General features: G+C 41.4%; 1 protein-coding gene across 2 annotated transcripts in view; it reads right to left on the bottom strand.

The window, feature by feature from the left end:
* Nucleotides 1–27,214, bottom strand: part of hbs1l (HBS1-like translational GTPase) — a 170,651-nt gene that overhangs the window by 115,206 nt on the left and 28,231 nt on the right. For both annotated transcript variants that reach the window (XM_072554022.1, XM_072554012.1), the window contains exon 4: nucleotides 25,401–25,595. In XM_072554022.1, the coding sequence (XP_072410123.1) occupies nucleotides 25,401–25,595 (195 nt within the window). The remainder of the gene's footprint in view (nucleotides 1–25,400; nucleotides 25,596–27,214) is intronic.

Consider the following 27,214-nt stretch of genomic DNA (forward strand, 5'->3'; position numbering starts at 1 on the left):
AAGGAGGGTGTCATTGGAAGGGTACTGGTTGGTACGGCAGGAAAGGAAGAAGCGGAAGGCTTTGAGTCCTTCGTGATGGGGGATGGAGGTGTACACAGACTGGATATTCATGGTGAAGATAAGGCGTTGGGAACTGGGGAAACGAAAATCATGGAGGAGGTGGAGGGCGTGGGTGGTGTCCCGAACGTAGGTGGGGAGTTCTTGGACTAAGGGGGACAGGACCGTGTCGAGGTATGCAGAGATGAGTTCGGTGGGGCAGGAGCAAGCTGAGACAATGGGTCGGCCGGGGCAGTCAGGTTTGTGGATTTTGGGCAGGAGGTAGAAACGGGTGGTGCGGGGTTGTGGGACGATGAGGTTGGAGGCGGTGGATGGGAGATCCCCTGAGGTGATGAGGTTCTGGATGGTCTGGGAGATGATGGTTTGGTGGTGGGAGGTGGGGTCATGGTCAAGGGGGCAAGTAGGAGGAGGTGTCCGCGAGCTGGCGTTTAGCCTCAGCGGTGTAAAGGTCGGTGCGCCAAACTGCTACCACGCCTCCCTTGTCTGCTGGTTTGATAGTGAGGTTGGGGTTGGAACGGAGGGAGTGGAGGGCTGCACGCTCCGAGGGTGAGAGGTTGGAGTGGGTGAGAGGGGTGGAGAGGTTGAGGCGGTTATGTCGCGGCAGCAGTTGCAGACTATGTCTCTCAGTTTCCAATTCAACCAGAGAGAAACAGTCAAGAAGCAGATCTCACCGATATAAGGTAACTGGCAAAAGAACCAAAGACAACACGTGGAAAAATTTTCTTACGCAGCATGCAATCGTGTTATGAAATACGCTGTCGAGAGTGTGGAGCTGGAAAAGCACTGCAGATTAGGCAGCATCCAAGGAGCAGGAAAATCGATGTTTCGGGCATAAACCCTTAATCAGGATTGAGGTTTGTGGACTGGCAGGCTGAGAGATAAATGGGAGGGATGTGGGGCTAGAGGGGAGGAAGGTGAAGGGGCTAGAGGGGAAGCTGAGAATGCAATAGGTAGATGTAGGTGGGGGAAGAAGGTGATAGGTTGGAGAGGATAGATGGGAAAGACGATGGACAGGTCAAGTGGTGGTGCCAATTTGAATACTCGGGACTGGGATAGGTTGGTGGGGGGGGGGGGGGGGAAGAGGGGAAATGAGGAAACTGGAGAAATCCACATTAATCGTGTGTGGTTGCAGGGTCCCAAGGTGGAAGATGAGGCGTTCTTCCTTCAGGTGTCAGGTGGTTAGGGTTTGGCAATGGAGGACACCCAGGACCCTGAAATGCTTGATGGTGGAAGGGGGAGTTGAAATGTTCAGCCGCAGGGCAGAGGGGTTGTTTGTTGCGGGTGTCCCAAAGATGTTCTCTGAAACGATCTACAAATTGCACATCAGGTGCAATGGATACAATAGATGACAGTGATGGTGGTACACGTAAATTTCTGTCAGATGTGGGAGGATCCTTTGGGGGCCTTGGACGGACATGAGGTGGGGGGGGGGGGTGGGGGGGGGAAACGTGTGGGCGCAGGTTTTAGTAATTCTTGTGTGGTAGGGGAAGGTGGTTTCCCGGTCCCAAGCCTCCAACTCGGCACCGCCCTTTTGACCTTTCCCATCTATCCCTTCCACCCTCCTCTCCGACCTATCACCTTCTCCCCACCTTCACCTACCCATCCCATTCTCAGCTACCTTCCTCCCAGCGCCCCCCTCCCTCCTATTTATCTCACAGCCCCCCCAGCCCACGAGCCTCATTCCTGATGAAGGGCTTATGCCCGAAATGTCACTTCTCCTGCTCCTCGGATGCTGCCTAACCTGCTGGGCTTTTCCAGCACCACACTCTCAACTCTGATCTCCAGCATCTGCAGTCCTCACATTCTCCTTCTTAAATACACTGGCCGAGTTTGATAAAGACAAATGGGGGCTTTTGAAAGGGAACTGGATAACTGAAGAGAAACAAAAATGTAGGCTTTTAATGAAAGGGTGTGGTAGTGAGACTAGCTGAGTTGCTCTTGCAAAGAACTGGTAATGACATGATCTATTCTATACTTTTTGACTTCAGTACAGAGTTCATGGATTACTACATTTCCATATCTGCCATCTGTGATTTGAGACAATAACACAAAGTCCCCTCTCCTTGCTTCAGTAGACATGAAAGATCCCCGAACACTAAGTGACGATGATGATTGGGGATTTTCTAGCAATATTCGATACTCAATAAATACCAGATTGATTGGTTCTTCAATCATTTGCTGTTCATGGGGAATGGTGATCACAAAATGACAGCCATTTTTGCTTATATAACAGTGATTGAAATACAAGAGCATTATGTTGGCTCTAAGAACTTCTGCATGTTCTGAATATGTGATAAGGTTGAATCAAATCCAATGCTTGTCAGCCCTTTTTTATTTATTCATGCGATGTGGGCATCGCTGGCTGGCCAACATTTATTGTCCGTCTTCGCATTTTAGAAAGTGGTGGTGAACTACCTCTTGAACCGCTGCAGTCCACGTGCAGCAGGTTGACTCACAATGCCAGAATTCCAGGATTTGGAATTCGGATAATGAAGCAACAGCAATATATTTCCAAGTCAGAATGGTAAGTCGCTTGGATGGAAACTTGAAGGTGTCGGTGTTCCCATGTATCTACTGCCTTTGTCCTTCTAGACGGAAGTAGCCATGGAGTTGGAAGGTGCCTGAGGGTCTCTGGTGCAGTGTATTTTGTGGATAGTACACACTGATGCTACTGACCGTCGCTGATCAAGGAAGTTGATGTCTGTGGATGTGGTGCCAATCAAGTAGGCTGCTTTGTGTCAAGTTTCTTGAGTGTTGTTGGAGCTGCACCCATCCAAGCAAGTGGGGAGTATTCCATTAGACCCCTGCCTTGTGCCTTGTAGATGATGGACAGGCTTTGGGGAATCAGGAGATGTGGTACTTGCTGCAGTACTGATAGCCTCTGACCTGCTGTTGTAGCCACTGTGTTTATGTGGCGAGTCCAGTTGAGTGCCTGGTCAAGTGACCTCCAGAATGTGGGGGATTCAGTGATGGTAACACCACTGAATGTCAAGGGATGTGGTTAGACTGTCTCTTATTAATGATATTCTTTGTGTGGCATGAATGTTAATTGTCACTTGTTAGCTCAAGCCTGGACATTGTACATGGAACATGGACTTTGTTCACTATCTGAAGAGTTGTGAACAATGCTGAATATTGTGCAATCATTGGTAACAATCCCCACTTCTGACCTTATGATGGAGGGAAGGTCACTGATAAAACAGCTGAAGATGGCTGGGCCTAGGATACTACCCTGAGGAGCTCCTGCAGCTGAGACGACTGACCTTCAACAACAACAACCATCTGCCTATGTGCCAAGTATGACTCTAACCAGTACAGAGTTTGACTCTGATATCTATTGATTCCAGTTTTTCTAGGGTATCTTGATGATACACTCAGTTGAATGTGGCCTTGATGTCAACGGCTTTCATTCTCATTTCACCACTGGAATTTTGTCCATATTTTAATCAAGGCTGTAATGAGGTCAGGAGTTGAGTGGCCCTGACGGAATGCAAACTGGACGTAATTGAGCAGGCTATTGCTGAGCAGATGCTGTGTAAACAGTATGATTGATAACACCTTTCATCACTTTACCTACGATTGAGAGGGGACTGCTGGAGTGGTAATTAGCTGGATTGGATTTATTCTGCTTTTTGTGTACTCGACCTTTCCACATTGTCAGACAGGTGCCAGTGTTCTAAGTAGGAGAAAGTGAGGACTGCAGATGCTGGAGTTCAGAGTCAAGAGTGTGGTGCTGGAAAAGCACAGCAGGTCAGGCAGCTAAGGAGCAGGAGCATCGATGTTTCAGGTATAAGCCCTTCATCAGTGTTATAATGTACTGGAAGAATTTGGCTAGGGGACCAACACGATGTGGAGCATAATTCTTAAGTACTTTTGCCGGAATGTTGTCAGGGCCCATAGCCTTTGCATTATCTAGTGCCACCAACCATTTCTACATATCACCTAGAGTGAACTGCATTAGCTGAAAACTCACAGCTCAGTTGGAAGCACTTTTATATCTGAGTGACAAGGTTCCAAGCTTAAATTCCACTCCAAGACTTGAGCACAAAATCAAGGTTAGCATTACAGTGCAATACTTGGGTAGTTCTATACTGTCACAAGTGCCTTTTTTTAGATGAGATGAAAAGTTGATGCCCCATCTGGCTGCTCAAATGAGTGTAAAAGATCCCACAATGGCATAACTCTGAAGAAGAGCATCATGCCTGGTACTTGACTAAAATTAAATCCTCAATCAAAACCAGATTATCTGGTTATTATCTCATTGCTGACTGTTTGAGTTTGCTGGGCGCTCTATACTGTAACAGTGACATTTCAGAAAATCTTAACTGGCCATAAACACTTTGAGACATTTGGTGGTCATGAAAAGGGCTCCATAAACGTAAGTCATCCTTTCAAGATATGTTCCAAAATGCATATTAAAACTTTCCAAAGAGGAACTTTTATTTTAAAATTAAAATGATTACATGAATATAATTATACCCTGTTGCTAAATTTCTTTATCAGTTTCCAAGTGGAACTTCTCTCAAACAAGCTTGCCATCAACACAGAATTATGTGTACAATCTGTGCATAAAATCAAAAAGATTAGAGATGTTTGAGCCTCCCTATCCCTGTCTCTGCAAAGTGATTAATCTCAAAAGCAAAGTATTGCCCTAGCTAGCCTAAAAAGGGAAGACTTCAGAAGACTTCAATCATCCAGGTTGCATCACACTCACTGACACATGTTCCTCTCTCTTTTGCAGATAAAGGCAAACACAAGAGAGGCACCCAACCAGAGGGGACAGATGCAACTGCACATCGTTCCCCCTAATGAAGGAGAGAGTGGTCACCATTAGTACGGAGGCATCTAGGTCAACAACAGGACTCAAAGATGACTGTATTCTCATATGCATTTTCTCACTCTGCACTTGCCCTCAATTCAATCTTTTGAGATGCAAAATGAAGATAGCTTGAAATCCTTGTTTAAATTTCCTAAACAACTGTCAATCTATCATGCTTTTCTACTTTCAGATATACAAAAACTACAACTTAGCCAAGCAATGATGCACGAGTTAGAAATGGAAGCAGCAGCTGATAAAGAAGTAGTCGATAAAGAAGAGCAATGGTCTGCTCAGAAACTGACAACATGCACTTGAGAAGATAGCATACAGGAAGAATCTGCACATGGTACAATACCAAACACATGGCTTACATCCAGGGCAGACAAAGTGTAGCATAGGTGTTAGGTCACTAGCGTGCAATATCTCACCAGCTCTGCCACACAGGACTCAGATGCGGACTTCAACTTAGAAAAATGCTAATGAATACTCACACCCAAATGATTTTGATGAATTTATCAGCCTGTCAAAAATTTTGCAGTCACTTCAAGGGGCATGAAGGTGTTCAGCACCTATCTTGCAGATGTCAAGACCATTCTTCCCAGCATGGAAGTGGCGGCCAACTCCAGCTTAACATGTGGACTCAACCGTACGGCACTGCTTGATGCCCAATGTCTCAATGTAACTTGCAAAACAAGTTGAAGTTACATTGTTAAATAGCAATGACTAATAAGTGCCTCTGATATCCATATCCCACAAATATTTTTTGTTTTAAAAAGGTCTGACAGTGCAAGCTCCAGCAAAGTCATATAAGTGCCACCTGGCTTTGGATACCACTGAGTAAAGAAGCTTACATGGCCCCACAGCAGTTCTCCAACACATTTCTAAAACTACTGAGTTGCCACCAGATAAAAGCATGAACTTCCTGACCTCTCTCAAGAAGACAGCATCCCACATCCCAGCAGGCAGCCAAATCAGACTACAGCTATGCATGTTAGGTTAGATTAGATTAGGTTAGATTAGATTAGATTAGCCCAACAATCCACACTAATCCTCCGAAGAGTAACCCACCTGGACCCACTTCCCTCTAACTAATGCATCTAACGCTATGGGCAATTTAGAATGGCCAATTCACCTGACCTGCACATAGAGTCATAGAAATGTACAGCATGGAAACAGACCGTTCGGTCCAACCTGTCCATGCCAACCAGATATCCCAACCCAATCTAGTCCCACCTGCCAGCGCCCAGCCCAAATCCCTCCAAACCCTTCCTATTCATATACCCATCCAAATGCCTCTTAAATGTTGCAATTGTACCAGCCTCCACCACATCCTCTGGCAGCTCATTCCATACATGTACCACCCTCTGCGTGAAAAAGTTGCCCCTTTGGTCTCTTTTATATCTTTCCCCTCTCACCCTAAACCTATGCCCTCTAGTTCAGGACTCCTCCACCCCAGGGAAAAGAAGTAATTTTGTAAACCTCTATAAGATCACTCCTCAGCCTCCGACGCTCCAGGGAAAACAGCCCCAACCTGTTCAGCTTCTCCCTGTAGCTCAGATCCTCGAACCCTGGCAACATCCTTGCAAATCTTTTCTGAACCCCTTCAAGTTTCACAACATCTTTCCAATAGGAAGGAGACCAGAACTGCACGCAATATGCCAACAGTGGCCTAACCATTGTCCTGTACAGCCGCAACATGACCTCCCAACTCCTGTACTCAATACTCTGACCAATAAAGGAAAGCATACCAAACGCCTTCTTCACTATCCGATCTACCTGCGACTCCACTTTCAAGAAGCTATGAACCTGCACTCCAAGGTCTCTTTGTTCAGCAACACTCCCTAGGACCTTACCATTAAGTGTATAAGTCCTACTAAGATTTGCTCTGGGTTATAAACCTGAGCACCAGGAGGAAACCCATGCAGACACAGGGAGAATGTACAAACTCCACACAGACAGTCATCCAAGAATCAAACCTGGGTCCCTGGTGCTATGAGGCAGCAGTGCTAACCACTGAGCCACCGTGCCGCCCATGTTGAGGTCTTCTCAGCCCACAAATCTTTTAAATCATCTCGCAAGGTAGTTTACAGCCTTCTATCAGTCATGCTACCGTCACTGAGAGAGACACACAAAAACATATGGAAGAAAGGCAATAACAGACTGCAAAAGGATGAGAGGACTTTTGCATGAAATATGTTAAATATTTTGACTTATAAATTTGGTTTGGAATGTTAGTTTTGAGTAGCTTATATTGGAGCATTGCAGTCAAGAGGATGCTGTGATGGTCAGTGGTCGGCGCCAGTGAGAAAGTTAGGTGTTTTTGATTGGAGAGTGAGGGTTGTATTCACAGTCAGATGAACCTATCATACATAACCATCTGTAGTTTTTGGTATTTCATTCATTCCTCTTCCTCAGTTGTCAAGAATTCAAATGGTCTTGCACAACTCATAACGCCTGCTGCACATGAGAAAAATGGTTTTGCACCAGAGTCATGAACCAAGTAGTCAGAGGGTAGCGTGTATCATGCAAAAGCATGAATGGACAGCTGTAGCATAACGACATAATGAATGCTGGCAGTACCAGGCACTGATCTGCAGAATGTACTGAATATAGTTACACAGTGGCTATACATTGTGGGAATGGAACCCCTTCCAGCCGCATACAGGACAAGGCTGAAGTTGCAAGTACCACCTGAAATGTAACATGCACAGAGTCAATGGAATCTTGCAACATGGGAAGCCCACTATCCGAGCAAAACTGTACGTTCACTCCACCACTTCTCTGGCAGAGAGTGAAACTTATTCCATTTTTCTCTCATACACAGCCTCAGTAACCTTTGTTATACAGTAGCAGGCAGCAAACTGCGTGATATTAGAAATGTCACTTACACCAACCAAAGAGCCCAACATGAAAACTACTCATGGCCATGGTCATCTCCACTACCACTTGCAATATTATTCTCACCACACTCAAACTGCACAACTGCCAGCAATAGTTTGGAGGTTTCAACAAAAACGTCTTTAGTGAAATGCAAATGTCACACATGGAGCTCCCCACTGAAGGTGAAGAGAATTGTTCCCTTAGACAGTAAATAGATATAGTCCCCTGCTAAGAGCCCTTCCAACTATCCTCTTTTTAAATGACTTGCTCAATTTATTATTACCTTTGCTAATTGTCCCTATCACACTGCAGACCAGGAGAAATAAACTAATGCGCCTGCGTCTAGGAAGCAAATTACCTGAGCAGAACCCCTGAAGTAAAAACCAGATTCTTCACATATTCCACGACACTCTCCACGAATGTTATCAAATTTAAATGGTAGGAACCTTGAAATACATTTACAGGTTAGCAATAGCCAGCAGATATCAATGAGTAACTAAGATAAAGGTGATTACTGATCCTTTTAAATAGGACAACCAGGGAGATATGTCTTGTTGCTGAACATGTGCAGCCAAGCAAGTTTAAAGGAGGTCATCTTGTCACAAATGGCATTGCTGGAGTCAAATCAGTGTTAGGCTCTGTTAGCTCTGTATACTTCCATTGCACACACTCAAACAGCTGCACTAAACAACCCACCCAAAAAGATATTCATCACAATCTACACCAAAAATATGCACACTCAGCATGGACCCAAAACAAAACCTGTATTGCTGAAAAGAAAAACACTTTGCATATTCAGTTTGCAGCACTTTTTTGACAGTGCAGACGTATGTGTTTTTTACTGATCTAATCCATTCTATCTTTAACCGAGTATCACTTACAATAATCAGTGGATTCCCAAATTTTGAACATATTATCTTTCACTGAATAGATATTCTCAAAAATATAGCAAGACATCTACTCAGTAAAAAATGTTTTTAAAAAAAATTCCCAATTCCAAACACATGCTGTTCAGGCTCCTGATCCACTGATCATGGTCCTCTTTACAGCGTTAGGAGGTAGAGTAGGGGGCTGAGCCTGGGTGGGATGCTCTTCAGAGGTCTGGTGATTTGATGGACTGAATGGCCTCTTTCCACACAATAGTATTCAATGATTCTTATGAGAAACATCAGTTATGAGGGTAGATTGAAGAGGTTGGGATTGTTCTCCCTGAACAGAAAATGGCTGCGAGGAGATTTGCTCAAGATTATCAAAGCCATGAGCTGGACAGAGCAAACAGGGAGAAGCCACTCCTGCTCACAAAACAAAAAAAAGAGAGTATAGATTTCAAGTGGTACGCAAAACAAGGGTGATGTGAGAAAAAATGTTTCATACAGTAGCAATGCACTGCCTGCAAATGTGGCGGAGGCAGGTTCAACTAAAGCATTCAAGTGGGCAATGGACAATTATTTAGTTAGAAATGGTGTGCAGGGACAGAAATGAAAAAGTAGTAGACTGGTACTAGGTAATGGAACAAGCACAAGCACAATGGGCTGATTGGCTTCCTGCTATGCCTCAACAATTCTGTTTTTATGACAGTGCACAAAATGAAACACTCAGACAAAAGGTGTTATTTTTCAGCAAAGCTCATATGTCTGTTAAATACCCAAGTTTGACAGTCATTTCAGTTTTCAATTTTGTGTAAGAATTCAGCACTGCGTTCAGCTTGGACCACCATTATTGTTGCATTTTCGGTAACCAATGAAACCAATGATTTGCATACAAACAGATGATTAACCTGTAACATGACTCTCACTTTTTTTCCATTCCATATGTGATCAGAAGCTTGTGTTCAGATGCTGAATGAAATAAAATAATAAAAATGAAATTCTATAACAGGACTGCCCTGATAGACTTGTTTCAGCTTGCTCCTGCCCCTATGAACTTACTTTGCCTGTCATAAATATTTTTCTCCCTTGGTCCAATTTCTTCCCACCTATATCACAACCCTTTTGACACCTGACCTCATTTCAAAAATTTCCAATTTATTAGACCTGAATCCTCCCTACCAAGAGGGCATATGCTTAGGGTGAGAGGGGAAAGATATAAAAGAGACCTACGGGGCAACTATTTCACATAGAGGATGGTACATGCATGGAATGAGCTGCCAGAGGAAGTGGTGGAGGCTGGTATAATTGCAACATTTAAAAGGCATTTGGATGGGTATATGAATAGGAAGGGTTTGGAGCGATATGGGCCAGGTGCTGGCAGTTGGGATTAGATTGGGTTGGGATATCTGGTCAGCATGGACGGGTTGGACCGAACGGTCTGTTTCCATGCTGTACATCTCTATGACTCTATGAAGGTCCAAACTGTCTACACCTCAAGTCACCAGGACATCTCTGGGCTCTCCATTTCATTCTTAAACAGAGACTAAATAGGTTTTCACCACCATCCCCATATACCTGGCCAAACCCATTCTTGTATTTGTCTATTTTCACAGAATCATTTTCTTCTTTAATTCATCCCACTTCCTCCAAATGGTGCTGCTATGGGTATCCATACATATCCTTGTTCTGCTGCTTTTTTTTCAGTTTCACCTGCTGTCTTCTGTTTTGATAATGTGACGTTCAACAAGTGCTTCCTTTGCACCCTCCTTTTCCCTGAACCAAGTTAATCTCTTCACTACCCCATCCAACCCCTCCACAGATTGACAGGGTCCTCAGGAATACTAGTAACATTTCCTGTATTTCAGAACTTTCTCAAGTAGTCAAAGAAGATGTAAACACCTACCCATTTCTCACTGTCCATGGCCCTAAAACTGTTTGTAGGTGAGACAGCTACTTATTGATATTTCTTTCAGTTAAGTCTACTATATTTGCAATGTTAGGGAGATGAAATAGATTGGATGACTGCCTTGTGAAACACTGCCACTCAGTACACAAGAATGAACCCAAATATCTGATTGATGACCAGTTTAACGTACTAATTTGTTCCCCTGCTTATGTTCCTACGGCAGTGTTTTCCAGTGAAATTCAATGTAAGCTCAAAGAGCAGGACCTAATTTTCCAATTTCAACCTTCCAGATTCAAAGATTTCAACAATCTTAGACCATTAAGCCTGTGCCCAAGTTTGATTCTGACTGTTGATCATATGCTAGTTTGAGTCTTATTTTTCATGTTTATGTTTTTGGACAAAGCTGCTCATTGCACTGGGAAAAATGCTTTGTATGTTCATTTTAACCATTCCCATCTACTGTGTCTTCTATTCCACAACATCTTGAGCATTTTAATCTCTACCTATCCCAGGACCCTACATTTTGTTCTTCTCCCATTTCCTTCTTTCAGATGACATAATACCCAAACTATTTCTACCTTCCTTCAGTTCTAAAGATCATATTTGACATTAAACATTCATTCTGCTTCTCTATCCTGAGATGCTACTTGATCTGATTAACTCCAGGACAATCTGTTTTGACTTCAGATTTCAAGCATCTACAAAGTTGAAAAAAAACACTACTTACTTTCCAGGTTTAAAATCAAAATTGCAATACTGGAAATCCACCAGTATTTGCAAATTTGAGGCAGGACAATCATTTAATGCAGAAGATCTAAAATTAAAACTTTTTGTTTAATAGTTGCTGATATACATTTCCAGGATTACTAACTTTTGAAAATTTAGTCATGGGCTTTGCTAGTAAGGCCTGCTTTTATAGTCTATTCACAAATATCCTAGAGAAGCTGGTGATGGGGTTTAAACCTGAACTGCTCATTCTGTGTATATAAATTAGAAATCACAATGGGATGTCTTGATGATCCAAGTGTGCTATGTACAGAATCATACAGTCCCGACAGTGGGGACAGGCCATTGGGCCCAACAAGTCCACACCGGCCCTCTGAAGAGTAACTCACCCAGAACATTCCCCTACCCTATTACTCTACATTTACTCCTGACTAATGCACCTAACCTACACACCCCTGAACACCATGGGCAATTTAGCATGGCCAATTCACCTGACCTGCACATCTTTGGATTATGGGAGGAAACCCACACAGACATGGGCAGAAGGTGCAAACTCCATGTAGGCAGTCACCTAAGGCTGGAATCGAACCTGGGTGCCTGGCACTGTGAGGCAGCAATGCTAACCACTTAGCCACCATGCCACCCTTAACCCAACCCCCGCAGACCAGATATTACATGGACTACAAACAATCCATTATCAGCCACTAACAGTCCACAGTTTTCCCAGCAAATTCCGTTTTCGTTTCTGATTTCCAGCATCCACAGTTCTTTCGGGTTTTTTTTTGTTTACAAGTTATTAACAAAACTCTATTAATTCTGGAATCTCACGTATACATTTCTTTCATTATCTTTAAAGTGTATTGGTTTTATTGATGACACGTGGGAGTTGGTTGTTGTTTTTTGTCTGGTATCTGCTCATTATTGGGGTGATGTTCCTTCCCTGGGGAATGCCCAGTGTCTGATTAAAGAAAGATTCAGATTAAATGTCATTGTGGTGTTAATGACTTCCACAACATGTTGATCTGTTGTTGCTAGTTTTTTTTTATTTGAATAAAAGCTGCTACTTATTCTGTGCCCCAGTACCACTGCATATCCTTGTCAACACTTATGCAAAATCACTGCCAATCTGATGACAAATTAAGCAGAATTTTGCTCAGTAGCTCACGAATCCAACAAACTATTGTACAGCTATCACATCCATTGATTGCTGTATGTCTGTTACAATTCACAACTTTTCAGGATCCAAGTTAAATTATTTTGCTGACAGCACATGACCTACGTACTTGACTGGGCATCTTCAATTTCATATTTTTCTCCTTGTTACATTTTCTCTCATGTTTTTCCTTCTACTGTTCTGATCACTGACTTCTGCTTTCATTTGCTTATCATCAGCTGCCAGCTCCTCAAACAACACTTTCTTAACCTTATTTTACTTTCCGTGATTTTTTTAAAGGATCTTTTCAGTCAATAAGGCCTTGTGTTCTATTTTGTCTTCCAGACTGTAAATTGTTCCCTTCCTCCTTCTTCAGTTTAGCACCCAACACATCTAGCTCCACTTAGCAGCTACAAGTGTTTCTTAACTAGGAAACTAAGTTTGTAAAACTGAAAAAGGGAAGATTTTGTACAAAGCAAAAACAGGAATGGCGCTTGCCATTTGCTGCATTGTCAACTGCCCAGAGAGCTTGAGGGCTTTTCAGCGCAGGCACACCCACCATGTCATCCAGCACAGCACCTTCTTCAGGGAAATGTCTGATGCTTGAGAGTGGTTCAAGAAACAGTGAAAGCTCTTTAATCTCATGGAAGGTTAAAGAATTCCCACAACATAGATTCTAAACCAGGAAGCATAAAGCAGAAATTAGATATAAACGATGTACAGAAAGCAAAATAAAAATTAGGAAAGAAAGATAGATGACTGAGAAAGGCCTAAGTGTAGGCACAGAAAATTTAAGCATTTGTTTTTAAAAATCACCAATAGCGTACCAATTTTCACAGAAGTGACACCCTCTACACACATAAAATTAAATTTTCAGGGCCAATCAGATTGTTAAGCCAGTGTAACTGTTAAGCATTTAGTTAAAGAGAGAGAGAGAGAGAGAGAGAGTCATACAGCACAGAAACAGACCTTTTGGTCCAACTCGACCATGTCGCAACCTGACATCCCAGCCTGATCCATTTCTAAAAACACCAGCCCTAAACTTAGCTGCCTTAATGTGAGAGGATGATTAACCACTGTAACTTCACATCCTTTCAGTAATCTTAATATTGAACCTGTCAGCAAGGTATGGGCAATCTGTAGATCACAAAGGGGTTCCATTTTTAAGTCAATTTATTCACAAGTCAATTTATTTGCAAGTCGGAACATAATACAGGATAATATAAACAGCTGTAAGTACGGAAATATTTAGTTAAAATGACACCTCTATGAGGTTGTGTTCAAAAGTCAAATATTCATAAATCAAGGACCCACTTTAACATTACAGCACAATCTGTGATGTAGTAGGTTAAATCAAGACTACATCTTCTGAATTTCCAGTTTTAACTGCAACCATACGATCTGAAGGCTGCTGTCATTTTATCTAATGCAGTTAAATCACTAATGCTAGCCTCACCATTATTCTCAATGCACAATCCAGGCAATAACCTTTTTTTGTTTAAAACTGAATTTATTCATGTAGTCCAGAATCCATAAGACCAATTTTCAATGACATTACAAATTCAAAATCTCAATATTAAATAACACTGTAAAATCTAAATTCAGTGATTTAACTTTTATATAAAAATATATACTGGTAGTAAATTAACTCATTTGAAATGTATTCAAGTTTTAAAATATTGGCTTATGAATAGCTCGATCAAATCATTTTAATTTTCTAAATCTGTTAAAATCTTTTGCATCTTTTAAATATATAACATTAAGCATGAACAATAAAACATGCCAGTGTCAATTACAGTGACAAACACAATAAGTTGAAATTCTGCAGAGATTGTATTTCAATGGTAAGTTCACTCCAAAACTTTCAGCTCATGAAATTGCAACTGTAGTGGGCGAATCAAGTCATGTACAACAATGGACTTGAACATACAGCTGTCCAATTTTAATTTATTTACAATCTGACTTTTTTAATCAAACCATTTTTGTCAGTTTGCAAGTTGGAGGATGAGATTCAGTGATCGCACAAGAAGTAGGGGCAGTAACTGCAATATCATTGGAAGGAAATCCTACAATTTAACAGCTTAACCTACTTCACCATTTCACCAGAGAAGACAAAAAATGCCTGACTACAATGGCTAACAAGAGGACTCGTCGTAGGTGTGAAACTAGTCCACTCCAGCAGTGTGAAAGAAACAAATTGTAAATTGGCTGTCTATCTTATAGTAATTGTCCTTCAACTGAAGATCATAGAACGATAGTTGGAACCTTGTTTCCTGGTTTTTCTGTTACTTACACTTGATTTGAAGTAAAAAGAAAATCTTGGCAATATTTTTGAAGTCAATGGAAAATAGTAACAGACACAGTAAAAGCACTACAGCCAATTTACTGAGAGACAGTTTTGCACTGCTGGAAGATAAATGTTACCCCCATTATATTTTATTTGATTTTCTGACATCAGCTATGACATAGTAAAATGAAAGTGTCTGCTTATATTTCATAGAGGTCGATATGAGGCAGTAATGGAAAGTACTAATTCACAACACAACCTTTATGCCCGTCTCATTAATAATTGCTCAGTACAAGATGTATATTTTAGAAGTGAACTTTTGTGCAGTAATTGGTATAAACTTAAGTGATATTAAAATTGACTACTCTAGACTCTCATACAACTTACATACTTCCAGTGAAATTACTGTTTTGCATGGTTATCAACCGTGATATAAAGGAAGAGCTTAGATACGCAATTTGAGCAAATGCACAGAATAGTGCTGAAAAAGCAACCAGTTCCACAGCATCACCAAAAAACACCATTTTGCACCTTTTAGGATCTTATATGTTTTAAAAAATATTAATTCTTGCATTACAGTCTTCTGTAGTGTGGTTTCACTTGACACCAGAAGCAAATGCAACAAATTTTTGTTAAATGCCCAACTTCAGTTTGGGCAAGAAAGAAAGAGATTCTTGCAAATTGGAAAACTGCTTTTCACTATTAGAATTATAGAAAAATTACAAATACACCAAAGTTGTATTTCTGTAAAATCCAATTAAGAATATTAGAAAAATTAAAAATAAAAATAAAAATCTAATATTTTCATAAAGATTGGTCCAAATGAAGTCATCTTAATACAGCACATGAAGAATGAACATTATATACACACACATATCTTTGAGATAGAGGTAAAGTTCATCATTATGTCATAATGGATAGTACCCAGTGACTGAACTAAACAAAAAGTGTGGAAAGTTTGCCAACAGCCTTCTGTCTTTTTTAATATGCACCAACAGCCTGAAACAACGCCTGTAATTGAACAACTTCCCCAAAAGTTTAAATGAAGATCCAGCCCAAAACATTCTTCAACACAACAAAAAAAAACCCCAGTATAAAACAAATGAAGGCAGCATCATATTAGCCTTAGTCTCTAATAAAAGCTTTCTTCTGGCTAGCCTTTATAATATCATCTGGAGAAGGTGTACTGAAGTCAAATGGTTTTATTTCAAATAAAGGAATCTGATCTTCTCCCTTTGTTTCTGGAACTTGCCTGCTGTATAAAAACGTTGTGTGAATATTAAGTGAAGACTTTTTCTTTTTTCTTACAGGATTCTGAAAACATATTGCAAGAGCAAAACAAGATGGTTCAGCACAACAATGTTTTGTCCAAGATGTGGTCCTCGTTCGCTTTGAAAGCTTATGATTATGAATACTTGTATTCCTATTAAATGTTTTGTAATTTGCTGGCTTTGTATTTTGGAGGTCAGATTTTTGGACAAACATGCTTAGAAGATCAGTGTCCAGTGCACAGGTATTTTGTTGTGTCAGCACATTCAAATCAGTAGATAGCTGCCCTATGGTTTTTCCTGAAGAATGCGGAATTTCACATGTAACAAAATAAGCATCCTTTGCTTTTGAATTTTCAGGCATTTGCTGAGTATTTTCTGTGATCAAATCAAACAGTGACATTTTCCCCATTTCAGAAGTACACATTGGTTTGGGTGTTATTAAAGATGACAACGATCCTGTGAATGTATCTGTTGTTGTTTTAGTCTGGCATTCACTGGCTAACTGTGCCAAAGATAAAGACCCTAATGGCAATATTGCACTATGCGCTGACATTACTGACTGAAACTGAGAAGGAACAGAGGAGGAATCTGAGCTGTTAGGACTATTTTTTTCATGTTCCTCAATAAGATCAGCTAGAGACGGACTTCCATATTGATGAAAGGACAAATTGTTTCCTCCAGTTATGTCTACTGGACTGCTTTGGGCATTTGTAACCAGAGTATTATTGAGTCCATTACTTTTCTGCTGGTGTTGGTTCAGTTGATCGACAAGACTCAAAGCCCTAAGAGATGAAGTTAAGCACTCAGGGTTTTGTGCTGGCGCATTTAAAGAGTTAGATGGAAGGTGATTGGCGTTTAATATTGTAAAAGACAGTTTTGAGAGGGACGTTGGGGAAGGTTGCAAAGTTCCTTCAGTATTATTTTGTGTTAATACAGACAACCTTGATATATCTGATGCAGGCCTGACAGACTGTTCAAAATTCATTACTGGAGGCAATTCTGATACATCACAGAGAGGTAGCATAGTTGAATTCAAATCTTGGTCACTATGTTCACTGGCTTTAATCAGATCTGCGAGATTTATGCCTCTGTCTGAACTTATTGTAGCCTGGTCAGTCAATGGGCCATTCAACATCTTCACATCTGTCTGTACCACATTTGGGGTTTCTTGGATCATTTCCAACAACGAAATGCACTGTGCTGAGGTTTCCTCTCCCTCATTTGCACTTTCATTATTAACAGATTCACAGGCTGCCATGGGGGCAGACACACAACTTAACTCAGATTTGGTCGACAATAGAATACTCAAATCAAAAGCTGAAGAATTATCAGTATCATCTAATAACATTACTGGTAAATGTGAATCTGGGTGTTTAGAATCTACTAATCTGGATGAATAAAATATATCTCCTTACCTTACGATAGCCAGAAATGGTCAGATGATGAACAAGAAACCAAATAGGATTTCAGAAACCCAAAGGCAATCCCCAATTTTGTCAGATTGGAAGAAGACAGGGCCACAAAAGAAACAAAAGGAAAAAAGGCATTTGTTACTAAAATGACTTTTCAAAAATATAAAATTATCAAAACTAATTAAATAGATAGAAGCAAACTGCTCTGGATGCTACAATCTAAAATGAAAATACAATATGCAGGAAATATCAGGAGGTCAGGCAGCATCTACAGAAAGAAAAACAAAAGCAAGGTTTAGGTCAAAGGCCTTTTTAAAAAAAAATGGACCTAAAACATAATCACCCTTTCTCTCTCTGCAGACGCTGCCTGACGAGTTCATTATTTGGGGTTGAGAAACATATCAACCATAACCAAACGGCAGAGTACACTCGAAGAATCAAACTGCCCAATTTTACTCCTTTTTTTTAAAAGTATTCCCACAGTGGGGAAATAGGCCCTTCGCCCAACAAGTCCACACTGCCCCTTCAAAGAATATCCCACCAAGACCCATTACTCTGCATCGCCCCTAACTGGTGCACCTGACTTATACATCCCTGAACACAATGGACAATTTAGCATGGCCAATTCCCCTCACCTGCATATCTCTGGACCGTGGGAGGAAACTGGAGCATCCGGAAGAAACCCATGCAGACACAGGGAGAATATGCAAACTCCACAGACAGTTGCCCAAGGCTGGAATCGAATGCGGGTCCGTTGCACTGTGAGGCAGCAGTGCTAATTAATCACTGAGCCACCATGCTGCCCTAAACAGAGTCCCAACTGTGTGGAAAGAGGCATTTGGCCCATCAAGTCTGGGTCAAGATTAGAGTGGTGCTGGGAAAGCACAGCAGGTCAGGCAGCATCCGAGGAGCAGGAAAATCGGCGTTTTGGGCAAAAGCCCTTCATCAGGAATGAGGGGTGTAGAAGGATTCCTGATGAAGGGCTTTTGCCCGAAACGTCGATTTTCCTGCTCTTCGGATGCTGCCTGACCTGCTGTGCTTTTCCAGCACCACTCTAATCTTGACTCTGAACTCCAGCATCTGCAGTCCCCACTTTCACCATCAAGTCTGCACAGTCCCTCCTAACAGCATCACAGCACCCCCAACCATCCTATCCCCATAACCTCACATTTAACATGGCTAACTCATCTGCACATCCCTGGACACTACAGACAACTTAGCATGGCCATTCTTCCTAACCTGCACATCCTTGGACTGTGGGAGGAAACTGGAACATCCAGTAGAAATGCACAGAGACACAGAAAGAATGTGCCAACACCACATACACAGTCACCTAAGGCTGGAATCAAACTTGGGTCTCTGACACTGTGAGGCAATGGTAATCACTGAGCCACCATGTCGCCCATGATCTTATTACATCCAGCACATTAAATTATTACTTTAAATTTGGAATGTGCTAGTTGTTGCATGTTAGAATGCAGGAAATTGAAATCACTTTACAAAACCTACAATGGAAGCACTGACAACATCTTGGTTAGAAATCATCTAACCATGTTGAGATATATAAATGTACATTTCTTTTTTGATCAGAAAGATTCACAAAAAGATGACATTCACTGAAGCCTAAAACCATCATTGTCTCAGATCAAAATATTAAGAAATCCACAAATAAAATTTCTAGATATTCTGTACATTCATCTGATAATAAGAACCTACTTCAATGAACTTCAGAGAAAATAGTTAGACTATTGGAGGTTGCCTGAGATGGAGCCACAAGAAAATAACTGACATGCAGCCAGCTAAAAAATATATAAATTATTGTCTGCAATATGATTACATTTCCTGCTATTTGTCCACTTAGGACCATTTTATCAGTTAGCTTGAAAGGTAGTCTGACCAAATCCTAGATTGTGTGATGGATCTGCCCTTTTAGGTTGCATTATTAAGCACCTGGCAAAGCTCAAGCCTATTCTGTCCGATCTTTATCCAAAAGTCCTATCCTGACGCCAAAATCACTAATACCATTGGCAAGCAAATATCTGTTGGGATCTGCCTTTGTGGAATAGTTCTCTGTAATTATTCCATCCATTACATATCTTCTGTTTAGGCACCTCCTGTCTTCTCTCCTGAATCACATGATTCTTATAATGTCCAATCGTTCCAGATAGTTTTTTTGAGGACAAGTGTGTCCACTGATGAAACTATCACTTCCTTTCAAAATCCTAAATTCCTCAAACAAGTCACCCGCAAGCCCCACTACATTCTCAGTTTATCCATAGTTTAAGTCTTGCAGCCCTAAAGCATTCTGGCTCCATCTCACTATCGACAGAATCGTAGAATTGTAAAATTTAACCTTTTTTCCACTCTGCTACATTTGTTAATTCACCTTACACCTTGCCTTACCTTACACTCAGAACAAGTAATAATTTGTTACAATTAAATAGTGTGAACACTGAAGATAATGTTCTCATTCTCTGCACCAAATTGCATGCCACAGCTACCAAAATGCCATCCCTCTCCCTGGAAGCAGGATGAGATCAAACCGACCTTGGTATCTCCACTGTACCTAGGTTTGCAATATTTTAGAAAAAACTTGAATTTACTCTTTTTCTGGTCAAAAAATGAATTACCGTATACTGATCTACGTCAAAATTCATCTGCCACTTTTGCCCATTCAATCTATCAATGTAGCTGGAATTTTATGCTCCCATCTCTACTATTTACTGTACCCTGACCTTTAAAACACTCACCATTTGGCCATTTGTCAACTGATACACATAGGTATGCACCTTACAAACAGAGAGCAAAAATCAGAAAATTTCTGAGCAGCATGGCATGCAGTTCAACATACAGGCTTGGGTTGGTAAATTTCAATAACATTCATACCACACAATTGCCAGGCAGTAACCATCGCCAACAAGAGAACTAACCATTTCCACCATTAGTTTTTGTTTAAGGCTGCATAATTTCAAGAATTACTATACACGGAAAATTGTGGTGGATCCATTTGCAATGAACTGTTAAACTTAAGTCTAGCATTGAGATCAGAGATGCAGTTTAAATGGGAGTATCTGGTAAAAATTTTCCAACTTTGTCTAAAAGTCACTGGAAAAATGATCTCACTAAATCTAAAGAAAGTGTATTTGTGGTAATGGTTTCCTTGTATGTCTATCAGTTACTTTGTGTAGAACTTTTGATAACTTTCGCCTCTTGTGTCAATTTAAATATCATTATGTGCCGGAAATCAATGCTTTCCTTGTGCGATGTCACTTTAAGTTTATGAAAGGACTGATAATTAGTAAAAATACTGATGAAATCTCTGAATTCTGCTTCAGTGCAAGCGTATACGTCAGCATAAGCACAAGGTATTGTTGCAGCATAATGAGGTCACCTAATAAATGAGTTAGAGGCAATGGAAAAGGAACTCTTGCAAATCAAAAAGGAACCATAGAAAATCAAAAAGTAGCCCTTAAGCAAATTTCAAGAACATTCTTTGGAATAAAAAATATTTTGTGTTCTAAGGATTGCAGATGTAAGGGAACTCCACTACTCGCAACAAAGTAGTTGGAGTAACGCACCAGGTCTGACAGCATCTATGGACAGAAAACAGAGTTAACGTCTTGGGTCCAGCGATCCTTCTTTTGAACAGTTTTGAAAAATACGTAGAATCTACTGATGACGATAAAACCATTGTTGAGTATCAGAAAAAGCCATCTGGCTCACTAACGTCCTTCAGGAAAGAAAATCTGTCTCTCCTCACCTGGTTTGGCCTACATGTGACTTCAGAGTCACAGCAATGCAACTGATTCTCAACTGACTGCTGAAAGGGCCAGCAAGGCACTCAGCTGTAACAATTACTGTGAAAAGTCTCAACAAAGAAAGGGAACCAGACAGACCACGCAATACTGACCTAGGCACCGTAAATAACAATGGCAAAAACAACCCTATTCTCCTAACATCTGGCTGGTTAGCCCTAAAACTGGGAGAGCTGTCTCACACACGAATGAAGCAACAGCCTGACATTGTCTATAGGGCATTAATCCATGAGTGTGACTATGTCTCAGACATCACCACCACTATCATTAGATGTATCCTGTCCCACCAGCATGGAGACCCAGTAGAGGCAGTGGCACAGTGATAAACAATCAGGAGGAAGTTGCCCCAAGAGTCCTCAATGCTGATCTCAGTCCTCATGAAGGAAACATGGGTAAAGAAAGTACTTGATGATTACTATGTACTGTCCTCCCTTGGCTGTTGAATCAGTAGTCCTCCATGTTAAACCACACATTGAGGAACCACTAAGGGTGGCAAGGGCAAAAAATACATTCTTGGTTAGAGATTTCAATGTTCCTCACTGATGAGCTGGTCAGGTCCTTAAGGACATAGCTGCTAGACTGGTTCTGCAGCAGGTGGTGAAGGAACCAACAAGAGGGAGAAGTATACTCAACCTCACCCCTTACCAAGCTGCTGGCTGCAGAGTTGTTAAGACAGTATTGTTAAGAGTGACCACTACACAGTCTTTGTGCAGAAGTCTCGCCTCCAACTTGAGAATACCCTCCATGTTGAGAATACCCTCCATGTTCTGTGGCACTATAATGCTAAATGGGACAGATTTTGAACAGATCTAGCAACTTAAGCTTGGCCACGCATGAGGCACTGTGGACCACTAACAACTGCAGAATTGTACTTCAACACCATCTGCAACCTCACGGCCCAGCATATTCTCCCACTCAACCACTACCATCACGCCAGATCAACTCTGGTTCAATGGAGTACGCACAGAGCATACCAGGAGCAGCACCAAGCACACCTAAAAATGAGGTGTCAACCTGTTGAAGCTACCAAACAGGAATAACAGCATACGCCAAACAGCAAAGGCAATAGGTAACAGACACAGCTCGGGAATAGCACAATCAAAGGATGAGACCTGAGCTCTGCAGTCCTGCCACATCCAGTCATGAATGCTAGTGGACAGTTAAACAACTCACTGGAGGAGGCGCTCCACAAATATTCTCATCTTTAATGATCAAGAGCCCCACACATAGGTGCTAAAGATTAAGTATGTACAGCAATCTTCAGCCAAAAGTGCTAAGTGGTGATCCATCTTGGCTGCTCAAGTGGTCCACAGTATCACACATGTCAATCTTCAACCAAAGTACCAGTAGTACAACTGTAGAGTGGGATTACTTAAGTTAAAATTCACAAACAGTTGTGCTGCAGTAAAGTAAGTATTAATTAAATGCAAAGGTCAGCAAGATACATGCATATTTCATAATTTCTGCACTAACATGCTATGCCAGTTTTATATGCATGATGAAATCCAACATAAAAAAATGCAAACCTGTGGAATTAGCCAAGTTTCATCTTTGACTACAGAATCTTCTCCAAGTTTTGAAATTATATGACGGCTCAGATCATTTGATCAGGATCAGAAATCCTATTTCTGACCCAGTCAGACAAAAAAACATATTGACCTTCCTGTCATTTTTAGAACATAGAACAATACAGCGCAGAACAGGCCCTTCGGCCCTCGATGTTGTGCTGAACATGACACCAAATTAAACAAATCCGTCTGCCTGCCCTTGGTCCATATAGAACATAGAACAATACAGCGCAGAACAGGCCCTTCGGCCCTCGATGTTGCGCCGACCTGTGAAGTATTTTCAGCTTGTCCCCCTACACTGTCCCAAAATTATCCATGCGCTTATCTAAGGATTGTTTAAATCTCCCTAATGTGGCTGACTTGACTACATTAGTAGGTAGGACATTCCATGCCCTTACCACTCTCTGTGTAAAGAACCTACCTCTGACATCTGCCTTAAATCTATCGCCCCTCAAATTGTAATTACGTCCTCTTGTAAATATCTCTCCATTCACTGCATATACATGTGCTTATCTAAAAGTCCCTTAAACGTCCTACCTATCTATCTCCACCACCAGCCCTGGCAGCGCGTTCCGGATTTCTACCACACTCTGCGTAAAAACAAATTGCCCCTCACATCTCCTTTGAACTTTCCCCTTTCACCTTAAAGGCATTCCACTTGGTATTACACATTTCAACTCTGGAAAAAAAGATTTTTACCGTCAACCCTATCTATGTATCTCAATTTTACAGACTGATTAAATCCGCTGCTCCTGAGAAAACAACCTGTGTTCTTCTAGCCTCTCCTTATAGCTCATACCCTCTAATCCAGGCAACATCCTGGTTCACCTCTTCTGCACCCTCTCCAAAGGATCCTCAACCTTCCTGCAATATGGCGACCAGAATTGAACTCAATACTCTAAGTGTGGCCCAATCAACTTATAAAGGTGCAACATGACATTCTAACTCTTGTACTCAATTCCCCAACCAATAAAGGCAAACATGCCGTATGTCTTCGTTACCAGCCTATCTACTTGCATGGAAATGCGTTGCTGGAAAAGCGCAGCAAGTCAGGCAGCATCCAAGGAGCAGGAGAATCACGTTTCAGGCATGAGCCCTTCTCATTCCTGAAGAAGGGCTCGTGCCCGAAACGTCGATTCTCCTGCTCCTTGGATGTTGCCTGACCTGCTGCGCTTTTCCAGCAACACATTCCCAGCTCTGATCTCCAGCCCTCACTTTCTCTTATCTACTTGCATGGCCACTTTCAAGAAGCTATGGTCTTGAACCACTTTTTCTGAGCAGTATTCTGTTGTAGGATCCGCCTGACTCAGTACAGTAATCCTCAGAGATAGCAGCGCAAAATCCATGTAGAAATTACATTAGCTGCAATAAAGAGTTTAAACGCGCAAAATGTTCTTTCAGGAGCCACAATGAAAAGGTATGTAAGGTAAGTGGGTAGAGCACCATAAGAGGTGCAAAACCTGTGCCCATATCTTCCCCCTCACCTCCATCCAAGGTCCCAAAGGATCCTTCCAAAAATGGCAGAGATTTTCCTGCACATTCAAATGCCTCATATACCCTGTCCATTGCTCTCGACGTGGTCTCCTCTACATTGAGGAGACAGGATGCCAATTCGTGGAACGTTTCAGAGAACATCTCTGGGACATATGTCCCAAACAACCCCACTGCCCTGTAGCCAACCACTTCAATTCCCCTTCCCACTCTGCCAAGGACATGCAAATCCTTGGCCTCCTCCACCGTCAAATCCTAACCACCTGACACCTGGAGGAAGAACTCATCTTCTGCTTTGGGACCTTCCTACCACACAGCGTCAATGTTGATTTCACCAGTTTTCTCATCTTCCCTTCCCCTACCTCTTCCCAGATCCAACCCTCTAACATGGCACCACCCTCTTGAACTGTCCCACCTGTCAATCTTCCTTCTCACCTATCTGCTCCACCCTCCAATCCGATCTATCATCATTACCCCCACCTGCATCTATCTATGGCCATCCAAGTTACCATCCACCCCAGCCACAGCCCTCTTCCTATTTATCTCTCAGCACCCTTACCCCCCATTGACCCCCACCACATTCCTGATGAAGGGCTTATGCCCAAAACGTCAACTGTCCTGCTCCTCAGGTGCTGCCTGACTTGCTGTGCTTTTCCAGTGTCACACTTTTCAATTCTGGTTTCCAGCATATGCAGCCCTCGCTTTCTCCAAGTGGGGAGGGCAGTAAGAGTGTCAAAGTCAGGGGGCCAGATTGACAGGGAAGCAGATGGGTCATTGGGTCTGCTGGGGACATTTAAGGGTTTTAGTTATAGTTACCCAAGAGTCAGACCAGGATTTTTACTATCTAACATTGCCCAGCTAACTATCTTTGTAAGCAGGTTAGAACTGTCCAAAATCACAAACTCCAACTCAGAGTCAGTCACACAGGATCCTAGAAGTAGGGAAATTGTCCATCATAAGTTTAAAGCTCAAAAGTAATACCTAGAGAATCTATGCATTGGGACTTCGATACAGTGCCATCGCAAAACCTCAGGTGTTTGTCGGGTCTCTCATCATCTGAAGACCAAAACATCTGGACATATACTTTGCTGTTTCCTTTAGTAAATGAGACGATTAAAACACATACAACCTAAAAGATTCACATACCTACTGTTGATTTCCGTGTAGGGTTTGTACTCTGCATCTTTAATTTTGTTTTTTGTTGGCAGTCCTCAGATAGCACAAGGTCCAGGGCTTTATGTGCATCAAACTGACTATTCAGCACAGCATTAACCATGACTTGATCTGATACAGATTCCCCCAAGACTTCTCGCATTTTATCTAGACAGGAATGAAGACGAGCTGAAACATAAAAGTGTATTCAGTTAGGTCCCTAGTAAACATACAGCATGAAAATCAATACACTAATATGGAAAAAAATTAATTGAGTGGATGAATATTTTGTTTCTGTGTATTTTAACCCAAATCTTTAAAAAACTAAATGGCTTTATTATGCAACAGTACACTCATGCATAGCACTTGGAAATAACTCTTTCTACTCACAAAGTTAAAATTCCCATAAAGCCATTCAGGAAAAATTCCATTATCAAAATAGTCCAAGTGGAAGCTGGGCAATTCATGTGGAATGGAAGATTGTCTCATCCAAAACTCATTATCATTCACGTCTCAGCTGGACCAACAGTGCCATTGCAGCTTTATTTAGCTAGGGATAGAATTCTAGTTTCCTGACAGGTCGGGAAATCTCCAATGACCTCGATCTATGATGTTGTCAATTTAGAAGGTTAGCTTTATCTAATTCATTTTTTTTGTGTTGTCCTCTCTGGGAAAGGATTTTCTGACAAGTTGAAGGTTTGCTCAGGAGGCACAGCCAATTTTCATTCTGAACCCGTGTAAGAACATGCAAAAAAAGGTTGTGGAAAAAAAAATTTAAAGCAACGTCAACATCATAAAAATTGTCAGGATGCATTATGAAGAAATATGACACCAAGACATTTAACATGGTATCAAGGGAGATGATCAAAAGCTGGTTAAAGATTTGGGCCCTCTTGCAGCACAGTAGTAAAATCTCTACTACTAGACTAGGAAACCTGGATTCAAATCCCACCTGCTCCAGAGTGTGTAATAACATCTATGAACAGATTGATTTGAAATACAGGTCAAAATTTTAGATGTACCTTAAAAATGAGGAAAGGTCAGTGGAGACCTTAGAGAAGAAATCTCAGACTTTGTGATCGAGCATAGCGACCAAATTAAAGCAATTAAAATCAGTCACACACAACAGGCTAGAATTAGGAAAGGAGCACAGAATTCCAAGATGGTCAGATTAGATTACAAAGATTTAGAACAGTGAAATCACAAAGGCATTTGGAAACAAGGAGAAACATTTTAAAAGCAAGGCATTGCTTAACTTGAAAGCAATGTGGCTCACCTGGTACAGAAGTATAAGGTAACTGGGATTTAGTGTGAATCCAAACAAAGGTAGGATTTTGGATGAGTTTGTCTTTATGGAAGATACAGAGACTAACCAGAAATTTATTACAAGAATCAACTGTACAAAGAAATGGATATGGTTTTTGGCAGACTCCAGAAATATTATGAAGGTGGAAACTGACCATCTTAATTATGATACAGATGTATGTTCACAAGCTGATTTCAAGGTCAAATATAACATAAACCTTACAGTCAGGTACACTTCAGAACATTGGCAAGGAAAGGGATGCACTCAACGACTAGGGAACAGAGTTCATGCTGGGACTGAACACAATGCTTTCAGGAATCACATTATTAATTGCCAGAGATTAATGCTCATCTACTATCAGAAGTTGAATAAGCAGTCTGACAATATAGAGACAGCTAAAGGGAAGAAAGAAGTGTCATCACTGACACACAACTTGAAGAAGCCTCATTCTGATGAAAGGTTTATGCCCGGAATGTTGATTGCCCTGGCCTCAGATGCTGCC

This window comes from Chiloscyllium punctatum, chromosome 3, assembly GCF_047496795.1.
Source record: "Chiloscyllium punctatum isolate Juve2018m chromosome 3, sChiPun1.3, whole genome shotgun sequence".
Lineage (NCBI taxonomy): Eukaryota > Metazoa > Chordata > Chondrichthyes > Orectolobiformes > Hemiscylliidae > Chiloscyllium > Chiloscyllium punctatum.